The 12,552-nt window shown below is 40.0% G+C and overlaps 1 protein-coding gene across 3 annotated transcripts; it reads right to left on the bottom strand.

Annotated features, from left to right (window-relative positions):
- Positions 1-159: 159 nt before the first annotated feature.
- On the bottom strand, positions 160-12,552 carry LOC122663654 (rab GTPase-activating protein 22-like). 3 transcript variants are annotated; one of them, XM_043859265.1, is made up of 6 exons: positions 12,102-12,552; positions 11,770-11,925; positions 9,456-9,591; positions 9,282-9,331; positions 1,634-1,687; positions 160-1,473 (listed from the first exon to the last, which is right to left on the bottom strand). In XM_043859265.1, the coding sequence occupies exons 1-6, from the start codon at positions 12,398-12,400 to the stop codon at positions 231-233; spliced, it is 1,938 nt and encodes a 645-aa protein (XP_043715200.1). In that variant the 5' UTR covers positions 12,401-12,552; the 3' UTR covers positions 160-230. The 3 variants fall into 3 exon arrangements, with proteins under 3 accessions (XP_043715200.1, XP_043715199.1, XP_043715198.1); XM_043859264.1 differs by having other exon boundaries at positions 11,770-12,239; XM_043859263.1 differs by lacking the exon at positions 11,770-11,925 and having other exon boundaries at positions 161-1,473.

Raw genomic sequence — 12,552 nt, 5'->3', positions numbered from 1 at the left:
CAGCAAGGGTCGCGAAGTTTACAGTGAGTTCTCTTTGATGTCGATTTTCCCCTACCTCCCCGGCTTTCTGAAAATGGCACATCTCTAGGTTTCTCCAATCCCAAATTTAAATATTTTCAGTAATAAAATTTGATTATCAGTTTTGCAACATCTAAAAAAGAAAAAGGGGGGAAAAACCTTTAAAAGAATTAGCAAATAGGAGAAAAAGAAGAGGCGTTTCAGAAGGGTTCTCATACTTTGTCATGGAGGGTTACCACCAAATCGTGTGCATCATCTAATAGCTTCCATACATCCAATTGCCCAGCCATATTATTGCACTCCCTTAAAATCTCATCCATGCTGCTATACTTCTCTATAATCAGTTTCCTCCTCTGCAGTACACAGGCTGCAATCGCATATAGTAGCAGATCATCAGTCGGTGGGGCACGCTGCCTTATCCTCCCCCACGCAGACTTGGCAATCCCAGCCCTTATTGCTGCTTGATCTGCCCACATCACCTCCCACAGGCATATGGTTTGCTCGAAAGTTAGCTCCCTTCTAAAGAGAACCACCACCATCCTGTACACAAAGAAGCAGTCCTCAGCCTGAAGCTTCTCCAGGTGCCTGTAGAGATGGGAGTCTTTGCACTTGATGATCTTAGATACAATGCTCAGCTGCCTCCTGATTCCTACCTCATCAAGCCTGAAATTGTGGCGAGCTTTTCTCATGAACCCCACAAAGCACCAAAAGGCCTCATGATCCTCCTCTATCACTGCAATTATTGGAGAAAGTAGATCACTCATTCCCTGGCAGTACCCAATCTCTGAATCATAGAGTGCATAGGCTTCAAGGATGGCAACCAAGCGGGCTGCATGGAAAATTCTGCAGGGCTCCAAGTGGTCATAATCCTTCAGTCCAACAACCTCAGCTGAACGCTGTGCCCTCCCTTCCGACACTGCAGCCTGGGTTGGGGAGTACACAGCCCAATCTTCATTTGCACGCACTGCATCCAGGCGGATGATCCTTTGCCAAGTGGCAAAATCTTCAGCTGTATAGGCTTTGGACGAACCTGTCCTGGAAGGGGAAGAATCCCCCTTGGAGGGATTGTCAGGATCGATCTCTTCACAATTCTGTATGCCTTCGAGTTCCTCAACAGAGGAGTCCGAATCAGATGACTCTGTGTTGACTACAGAGGCGTCTGCTTGTGTGACTCCACTTTTACAGGGATCTCCTTCCACCAATGAGCCGCAGACTTGAAGGGCTCCATCATGAACAGGGTGGTCTGAGTCCTCATCCTCTGGGCTTCCTTCCTCGGAGGAAAGGGAATCCCTGGCACTGACAACGTCTTCTGAACGAGGAGAGTCCAGGTCTTGGACCATACTCCCACTGTTCCCATTGCTGCTGGTTCCCTCAGTTTCTTTTAACCTACAGTTTTCACCTTCACAGAGCTTTTGCAGTCGCCTGCACCGTCTCCGAAGGTTCTCATACTCCTTTCTGTGTCACAAATACAAAAGATGAAACATTCACCAAGTGTAGAAAATAAATTAGGTGAAGACAATTTCTCAGTTCCATATAAAGGGAAGGTGTTTAATAAAGTTTGTTGACATTCATATATCCCAAATAAAGTGTTGATGAAAAGAAATTGAAATGGTACCTTTTTTGAGCTCTTATGGAATCTCTTTCTTCCTTCGAACTGTCCAAGTCGTAGCTGTAAACAAGAACACAAAAAATCACAACCTGGACAAATTTAGGTAAAACTTCACCTATGCAATTAAGGATTTTCTGTCTAAACAGTGCCACACAACAGATTGTCACAGGCAGCAGAAAAGAGCATGCAGTAAAATGAAAATACCAAGAGGGAACTCTAGAAAAATACGGATGCATCAGTGGAACAAATTCATTAGCCAGGAAAAATTTGGGGAAGAAAATGAAGCAGAAGATCAACTTTCAAACTTTGCAGTCGCCAACAATATTGCGGTACCAAACACAATGTTCAATATGAACAGCTTCTAATGATATTTAAAATATATTATATAGAGAGAGATTGACTTCCCCTGTCCCCCCCCCCCACCCCCCAAAGGTAAGTAATGCAAGAGAGGAGTATACTAACGTAGATTTCCTCCAGCTTATGGACCCTAATATTAAATTTGACTTATTGATTTTGGCTTTGACTTTGGATGGTTAATACTTGACCTATACAGCTAACCTAATTTTGCTGCAATTCCGGGTTCGAAAGCCTCGTTTAGGATTTGCTGCCCACCCAAGTGCCCAAGTGGCTCAATGTGTAATGGTGTGGCGAATTCTGCAATTTATCTCAAATGCATGAAGGTAGTGGCAAAACTGTGAATAATAAGATCGTAAAGGCTCTGGTAGTAAATAGGCGAAGGGATACAAAGGTGATTAGAATTAAAGGTTAGTGATACACTTGGAATGAAACCAATTAAAGGGATAGAGAGGGATGAAGGCAAGGAGGAGGGGTATTATTGGCAACTAGGGATAATAGGCTAAATAAATCGAAGGTGGGGAAGGAGAGGTCTTCCACCTCTCGATCTGCTACGCACGTTGGAAAAACAGCCTGGGCTTTAATTGACAGGTCTCTATCATCTGGAAGTCTTTCAATCTGAAATTCAAGGGATCGAAACAATACCCCTAAGCTCTCAAAATGCAATAAATAACAAGTTGGAGGAACATGAAGGGTCTGAAACCAAGTCTGGTAATAAGATTTAGACCAGTTCTGAGTTTTACTTAGTATCTCACAACAGAGAGGACCTTTGGGTCTGAACTCCTAGAGTTTGATTAACCCTAGGGTAAGGAACCAGCATGAGGAACCAGCATGCAACAATTCAAGAAGAAAGTAAGAGAATCAACAGAACTAGACAACCTATTTGGACAGCCCATGCTGCCAGAAACAGAGTAGGGCATCGCATGTAGAATTTTAATTCAAATAATAGAACAGAGGGAAGGATGGAGCGAAAACAGAAAAGGGAAGGAGGAGATGTAGAAGAAGAAGATGAAAAATAGAAGGAGAGAAGTCGAAACTGAGATAATGAAGGAGGAGCTTGAGAGAGAAAAGAGTTCCGGACAACCAGTAGGCTCATGCAACACACTCCAACAACTCAAATCTTCAATTCATTCACTTTTGTTCCTTCGTTGTTTACATGTAAGATATAAAGAGAGAAATAAAAGAAATAAAGACTCCTAGTCAAACTCAAAGACTAAAATGGAATTGAACTCTACCCCCTACGTAACCTACTCAAAGTAAAACATAGCAAAATAAAAGAATAAAGATTACAAAATAAACCCAAATAACCCTACCAACCCTTGTTGGTCCAAAAACCCAGGTTGGGTCAGTTCCGTATGGGTTTGGGTTTCCAAAGCTGGTTGTATTGGTCCAACCACTGCCACTGCATCAAATTTAAAGATAAAATCTTTTCTAACTGGAACAAATTCCACAAAACTACTCTATATGAACCTTATTTTTTCCAAGGTAATTAAATAACCAAAGCACCTTGATCAACTCACCCTCTTTATTAAATGGGTGCATCTTGTTGTCACCAAAATGACGAAGTGAGAGGTTGTAAAAAAGGGGTAAAAATTATTTAATGTAGGGGTAAAAAAGGATTTTCAAAATAATTTGAAAGTAATTTCATTACTTCATTATTAAAAGCTGCACATTTTTTGAGTAGGCATGTAAAATGACAGGAATTAACCTCATTGGGGAAAAAATGTGTGCTATACTAAAAGCACGAAAAATGTAAGGTTACAACGTCTTCCCCCAACCTTGGTTATAATAAGATTTTCCCCTATTATATAAATAGACTGCTTCAATAAATTCGACCAATCTTCACGTTTCTCAACCATTATTAAATCTTGTCACTCCTTTGTATCAGCCTTTTCTTTGTAATAATGAATTCCTTTATATCAGCTAATTACACCAATTCTAACAGAATTTCCACCATTGGATTGACTCCCAATGATCCCTCAAGGGTGGTATGCAACTCCATGCTCAAGTAGTGGCATGCATGGAGCAGATGATGCTCCTTCATCACTAGGACAGCCTTCAACATGGACTCTAAGGTAATCTCTTAAGAGAGCTTAACCATATAACATAGGTTGACTGCTCAATGCAAATCAGTATCTCTTAAACCCAAAACTAAAGTCCAAAGAAGATATGATCTACAAACGGGGAGGATTTCCAGGTTCCAAGAGGACAGGATATAGACTAGGAGGGAATTGGAATTATTATAAAAATTAACAACATAAATCATAAATTATGAAATCAGAAACTAATTAAGAGAATTAATAGATTCAGAAAGTTAAACTGGAAAGAGAAGTTGACAAGAGAAAAAAGAAAAATACAGAGATCAATAAGCTTACAAACTAGGGTACTAGAGAGGAAACCAAGAACTCGATTAATACTCATATGTTGGACTTGGGATTCTGATCATGGGACCCCTATCACCAGGCCTTGCAGATCATAGAATATCTGAGACTTCACAAGTACATAATAAGATGCAACAGAACTGATATGGACATTTCAAGAAAACAGAGCAGAAATTCGGATGATTAGACTCAGGTTTGAAGCCAGAAACCAATGGATAATGACTCAGAACCTTAACTACCGAGTTTGAGAGAAAAATTATTAGATGATTGAAAAGAAACCTGAAAAGAGGGTACAGCCCTTATCAAATTGAGCTATAAAACTGACCTGGAAACTTGAAGAACTTAACGGCTTATTAAGAAGAAGAATATAGGTGAGAAAAGGTGCAGGAATTCACCTGTTGTAGCTTTGGAAATAATGGCGTCCAACCTAAAAGCCCGAGCTTCAAGGTGGAAAGGCCCTTCTAAGTTCATAAGCCAAGCAGCCGCACGCTACCCGACCAATGTGGGACTAAAACCTGTCCCATTCCTAGCAATGGAGCACACTCACTGCATCAACTCCCCCTAGCTTTAGGACATGGGCCCCACATGGCCGGTGGACAGACAACCCGCTCTAACACCTCTTAATTGTGTTCAACCAAAAATCCCTAGCTTCAGAGAGGCCCTTTCAATGTCATAAGCCTAGCAGTCACACACTACCCAACCAATGTGGGAATAAAACCCCTCCATTCCTGGCCATGGAATGCATTCACTACATCAGGAATCCAACAAAAGCCCCTTGAGAATCCACCCAAGTCAAAACATTGAATCAACAATAGCATTTCATATAAAATAAAAATCCACAATAGCATAGTCGCATAAAACTAAAAATTCTATTACTCAAACTCATGTGTCTAAATGGCTGGGCACATTGATATACAAAGAACAATTATACTCAATCCCTAACATAACTAGAAATACTCTAAACCAACAAGTGATCAAATTAGCTACTTAATTGAACAGTAGAAGACTTGAAACAATTCTTATTCCAACTACAACCCCAACTTAATGAACTAATAAAGTAAATCTACTATTCCTAATTCCTATCCATATCATAGGCCCATTAAAATAGTCCAATACAATGAAAATCCATTGGACCAAAGGCCCAATACATGTGTAACCCAACTCAAAGCCTTTTTTTTTTCCTCCCCATTAAAATAATATCATTTCTGTGATTTTCGTGCATCATAGCTTTAGCTATACTACGACATGAAAAAGAAGAAAAGTAAAGATTAATTGACAAAGGACTAGAACAAAGAATTTAGGGGAAAAAGCTAATGCCATGTTGATTGATCCAGCCAATTGTATTACAAGAGTACCAATGGTTACTAGAAAATCAAAGGAAAATGACAAAAAGAGACTTGGTGGTGGAATTACAAAGTTCATGCAGCCGCTAGAATTAAGATTGTTGTTTCGTAGCGAAGCAGATCTGAACACTGAATGATGCAGAACAGAGAAAAGCAAAAAAGAAGAGAGAAGAAAAATGAGAAGATAAGTGATCGATTAGGAGGAAAAAGTAACCCTACCGATCTGGTCACTTAGTATTTAATTCAATTATAGAACTCTCCTGTATCACCTCCCCCCCCCCCCCCCCCTCTCTTAGTGGTTAAAATTCTCTTGTAGCTGTAGTTAAAGTCCCATTGGGCAGTAAGATGGGCAAGACCAAAAAAAAAAAGTATGTCCCTATTTAAGTGGGGACTGATCCAGTATTTTTCACTTCATAATCCAGTACATCTCACTTAATAAGGTAGTGATTCACTACTTCTCACCAACACTCCCCCTCAAGCTGGAGAATATACATCTCTCATGCCCGGCTTGGAATACATGATTAATTATGCACCTCAGCTCAAGGCCTTGGTGAAAATATCACCCAATTGATCTGAAGAACGAACATAAGGTGTAGAGATAAATTTCTTCAAACTGCATCCTGCACAAAATGACAATTTGCTTCAATATGCTTAGTTCTCTCACGAAAAACAAAATTACTAGCAATGTGAAGCAGTTTGATTATCACAAAACATCTCCATCGGTTTAATGACAGGAAAACCAAGCTCTCACATGAGACTTTTCAACCAGACCAACTCACCCATTGTGTGAACCATATCACGATACTCAGCTTCAACACTTGATCTAGCCATTATATTATTTTTCTTACTTTTCCAAATAAATATATTACCACCAACAAAGGTACAATACCCATTAGTAAACCTCTACCACAGCCTCCCCCCTGAATCTCGACCTTGAGAGGAAGCTACGATCAGCAGTAATGACGAGAAAAATCCTCCTTAAAACTTGTTATTGTGGCTGTAGAGGATGAAATACGTCTAGCATAGGCACTTAATGTAGGAAGGGTTCAGCTAAGAACCACTCTACAGTAAGATCGATGACAGGTTGCAGCAGAACATCACAATACCAATAAAACCAGAATTAGTAACTTAAGAGGTAGAGACCAAACCAGCTGGCAGAATGTGATCAAACTTGGATCGATTGGTGCTTGTATGGAGGAGAAGCACTGCTGAAAGTTTCACTCAATTCTGATGGGGGAGTTGAGAGATATGGGGATACCACCAAAATAGAAGGTTAGGCTCTGCAGGCCAAACCAGCCAGTAGACTGGGCTGGGATTGGGATCGAGTGGGCCTCTTGTATGGTTGATTCAACCCTCCAAAGTTCTACTGGATCAGGGTTCAGGCTACAGAAAAAATCTGGTTCAATTGTTGCAGGCAGCAGGACAGAAGACAGGTCTGCAGGAGTATGGTTCGATCCTTCTCTGGTGATGATCTGCAACAGCAGTCAAGGACTTGATTGGAGAATATCTTCTGGACTTCAGCAGTAGTTGATTGTAATAGTTGCAATCACAAATCACAGCAGGGAGTGGCTTGGTTGGGTGTAGAAGGCAGTGACAAGAAGGGAATAGGAAAATAGAAGATAGGAGAAATAGAAAAGGGGGATAAAGAGATTTGGCTCTCTCAACCCAGCCCTCTCAGCCCTAGGATTTTGACTTTCTCAGCCAGACCTCCCAGCCCTTCATGTCACACACATGGACAACAGAAAACTTCCCCTCCTTGAACCAATATGCTGCCTTCACAACTTGTTCCTACAGTTAAAGGTTTGATGCATTCAATTTAATAGATGAAATTTAGACTGTATTGGCATCACCAGAAAGTTTTCCCTCACTATTAGTAGCCATCCTATGAATCCAACAACAAGAAGAAAATACAGAAATCAGCCAATACACTCACCACGAAGTAAGTGCAGATACCAATCAAAGTCCAAAACTCATACTACAGACAGAAACCAGTCACAATCAACTCCACTGTTATTCAATTACAAAGCAAAGTACTCTTAGAGATTAATCACAACATTATCAACAGCTGAATCTCTAATCACAGACACCACCAAACTTAGGCATAGAACAAATCATTTCCTTCTATTGCTGATTGACTTGGAAGGAAAGATTACAGTGCACATACCCCACAAACACACACACAAGAAAGTAACAAAAAGGAGAAATCAGTTTCTGGTTCAGCAAAGAGGAAAACCAGAAGTCAATCCAGAAGAAGAGAGGAACAGTACCATCCCTAAATCGGCGTTCTGATACCATATTGTAGATCTGAACACTGAATGCGGCAGAAACAAAGAAAAGAAAGAGATGAGAAGACAAGTGATCGATTAGCAGGGAAAAAGATACCCTACCTATCTGGTCACTTAGTATTTATACAATTATAAAACTCTTAAGATGACAAGTATGCCCCTACTTAAGTAAAAGACTGATCCAGTACTTCTCAATTTATAATCCAGTATATTCACTTAATAGGGTAGTGATTCAGTACTTCTCACCAACACAAATCATGGCAAAAACCAGAAATCTGGATAACTTAAAAAGAGATAAAGCTACTAAGGAAAAAGTAAGAAAACAATTGGTGGGGCTCAAATTAAAGCATATTATATCAGGAAAAACAAAGACCAAGATCATGTTAGGGGTAATATATGCATCCAGAATGAGGACAAAAAGCTCTGGTAAATATAATGATAGGGAGATAAAATATAGGTGGAGAAATTATTCAAAACAATTATTAAATGAAACCATATAGGAATGACTATTTAAGTAGAATCAATAGCACTGAGGAGAACGAAAAACAGGTGTTTTTATAGAACTAGATCATATATATTTAAAGAAGCTTTGAGAAGTCTGAAACTAAGAAAAGCATTAGAACCAGACACCACACTGACAAAATTATAAACTACACTCAAGCCCTGTTTGTTTGACGGGGAGAATGTGGTGGGAATGTTGTGGGACTGGGTCCCACAGTGTAGTGGGTTGGGGAACAGGGTGGGATTTTACTTTTCCCATGAAAAGTAACCAAAGTCTTTTGCTTTTTGTGGGACTTTGGATAGTATACGGGTGGTATTTTCAAGTGCCATGTCAGCAGACAAAGCATTTAATGATGTTCCCCGAGCTTTTATAAGTTCACCACCCCAGGTTAAACAAACAAGGTTGGGGTGGGATTTTGAAGTGCCACATCAGCACTTTCCCACCCCAATTCTCCCATCCCAACTAAGTCCCCGACAAACAAACGGGGCCTAAGGGAAAGGATCCCATGCAGATCACCGACAGTACCACCATATCACCTCCCAAAAAAAAAAATGATGCTCGCTCCTAGATCAATATTACAACTAAACAATAAGTTATTCAGAAGCACAAAATCATAGGCATAGGCTTAATCCCAGCCCAGGCCTGCAAAGGACTGAAGCCAAAGGAGACCTCAGCCTATCATATCATGAATTTGGCAAAGCAGATGGCAATGTCCAAATACCTGAAACATGGCAATATTTCCCAAAAAAGGGAAAGAAAAAAATAACTCAAAACAAATAAAATACTTACACTCCTAGGAGAAATGGCCAAACCTCCGCCCTGATGCTTGGATCAACACCCTGAATTAGAAATATGAGGCATGAGTTCTCCAACAAAAGTAACAAAGATATCTGAGATAACGTAAAAAATCTAAATAATTGCAGGAAGCACACATATACAAGTTAAAGACAATGAATAACTCACTCCGCTGCGAACTTTTTTTAAAAGCTTCACTCCACCATTACGTAGTTTCCCATCTGGTGTAAATAGGCTTTTCCACAGTCGAGGTGAAAGGGCATGTTTTCTTCTCCTACGGGACCATGGTGATTTAAGACTGCCCCTGGCAATGAAGGGTAAAAAACAAATTTAATTCTTCCCAGCATGGAAAACCAATATATAACTGGAATGGCTGGTAAATAAACCAAACAGAGACAAAAAATCCACTTATGGTTTACAAAATTAATCAATATGGCTCAAATCAACACAATGAAACATCTCTTCGAACAATTTAGAATGGGTAACATCCATCTAAAACCAAAACAATGGATTTATACATCCAGAATAGACCAAATAGCATCTCAGTGAAATGAAAGACTGAAGGCAAGAATCTGCCACTACCTCACTAATTCCAAAATTGCCACAACATTTATGAATGTCTCAAGTGGACAATTTGAAACCATCAAGGGCGATAACATGAGGATAAACATATTATTTGAAATCAAAACCACAAATTCGAACTACTTTTGTAAATAAAGAACTTGAGCACTGATTCGTACATATACAAAGGTCCAATCTCTTGCCCCTTCTCCTTACTTGTAGAACTCATAACCCTTCATGAAATTTCTCCTCCTAGCTCACCCTAAAATACATGGAGAGAATTCTAGCAGCAAGCAATTAATGACATGCCAATGGACAGAGGAGTAGGATCCCCCACCATGTCTGTTAAATTCGCATTTCCCTAGCATTCTCACGTAGAAAGTTTACTGGCGAAAAACATACAAACAACCTAGGATGGCAAGTATTTGAGAAATAAAAGGGTGAAGTCACAGGAATTTAGTATCAATATCCTTTTTCCACTAATGTGATCAAATGATGTGAAGATTGTCTCCCGCAAATCATAATGGCTTCATACTTTTCATATGCGCTACTCTACCATATGCATGCTTAAGAGGTAGTGAATCGCGTGAGTAACAAAATGTCAGAGACCACAGGCTTGAAAACCCAGTACATCACTGCATGCAAGCACTCATGTTGGCCCATGGAAATCCCACTTTCAGGTGCAAAACTTATTTCTAACATTTCCTTTCATTATTATTCCCTTAATCTAGTTGCCACATCCCATAATCTAAGATGAGAATCCCCTTCTATTTGATTATCTGATCTTAGCTTTAGCTTGTTGGTTGGACCGGACTATCAGATAAAAGATCCTTTATTCTGCTGTTATCCACGTATTAACCCGATCCATTTCCCTTTCTGGGATAAAGAATTTAGGTATCTGTCAATTTTAGTTTGAGATCTATGATGAAGATTTTGTTGTCAATAATGTTCAACAGCTAAGAAGAGTCTAAGGTAACATTCATAAGCATTCAATTTAAATATAAAATGTCTTTCTCCAATACTCTTATCAATCATCAACAACTTAAAATGAAAATTAAGGAAAAGCTAAATGCAAAAAAAGCCCAACGGTATTGAAGTTACAGCATCCAACATGCATGGGACCTGGACTGATGATTTTATTGTAGCCATGTCGCTTCCATACCATGTATTCAACAATTGGCTGAGAATAAATAAAACAATGGAAGAAATTTCTCATTACAGCAATCCTCCTCCAAGATCTCGTCACCACACACTCTTTTCCACTGACTTTCTAACCCGTTCTGCCATACAATCAAGCCTTTCCAAGGATCCAGTAATCAATTCAGAACTCCCAAGGCACTCGTGCGTTTTTTTTGTTTGTTTGTTGGGTTGGAGGGGGGGGGGGGAGGGGAGATTGATTAAAGATAATTAGCTTTCTGATCTGTAAACCAGTACAACCACTCAATTCAACCAACAACACAACAATCAATAACGCCTATATAAGATATATATGCCAAAAAAGAAAGGGTTTTTGAATACCTTAACAAGCCAAACTTGCCAAAAATGCACGAGAAAGAGGGGGGAGAAAGAAAAATAAAAATAAACTAAAATAAATTCTTATCCATCAAAACATTGATCTATTCATTTTTCGTATTTCAAAGTCATAACATACTGCAGACCCAGTTCAAAACAAGTAAATCCTAGCCAGTGAAGAACAAATCAAGCAAAATAAGATCCAAATTCTAGAATAAATTCGAGGGGGGGGTTAAGAGGACGACAATGGAGAAGGAAAGAGAGAACGTCTGGAGCACTTGGGGATCTGATCTGAAATAGAAACAATGAAACAGGAAAAAGAAAAGATAAAAGAGGAAGTAACAAAGAAAGATTATTCACCCAAAGAAAAAAAAAACAAAGAAAGATCAAACAATAGAAGAGCACTCACCGATCGGAGGGAACTGGAGAGGAGGAAGTAACAACGAAAAGAACCGAGCGTAAATGAACCCACGACGACGACGACGACGACGGCGTTGAAGGTGAGGAGGAGGAGGTGTTGTTGGAGTTGGACGACGATGACGTAGTATGGGTGCGGCGGAGGGCTCTCATTTAGGTTATCCTTTTATTTTTCTTTTAAATTTCCCCTTTCAATTTTTTCTTGGGGTGATTTCTACGTATAATTTCTTCTTCCTACTTCTCTAGGGTTTCACTGTTGCTGTTGTTGTTATTGTTGTTTGTGGTTGTCTTGCTGATGATGAGATTTATTTTCTTTCTGATTACCTACGGGAGTAGACGATGGTGGCGGCCAAGGCGAGGCCAGCCATGGCCGTCACTGCGATCGCTAATCCGACATTCGAAGTCGCCGCCACCCCCAAGAAGCCTCCGCCACCACCACCGCGACTGATGCCTCCTGCTCTGCTTCCGCCGCCTCCGCTGCTGATGATACTCCCACCTTCGACGACTGAAGCAAATCCACCCCAACCATTACCACCTGAGTTCCACAATATCATCGATAGCACCGCAACTATAACTGTCACACTCTTCAACACGCGCGATTGCGATGATACCTCCACCACCATCACCAACTGAACCCCCCAACTGCTTTACTCTCTCTATATCTGCAAGCTACTCCCACCACCAACAACATCACCAATCGGAATCCTTCATCATCATTATAATATTAATAATGATAATTTATTCCTCTCTCTCTCTCTCTCTCTCTCTCTCTCTC

This window comes from Telopea speciosissima, chromosome 6, assembly GCF_018873765.1.
Source record: "Telopea speciosissima isolate NSW1024214 ecotype Mountain lineage chromosome 6, Tspe_v1, whole genome shotgun sequence".
Taxonomy (NCBI): Eukaryota; Viridiplantae; Streptophyta; class Magnoliopsida; order Proteales; family Proteaceae; genus Telopea; species Telopea speciosissima.
This window is presented reverse-complemented; position numbering and strand designations above follow the sequence as displayed.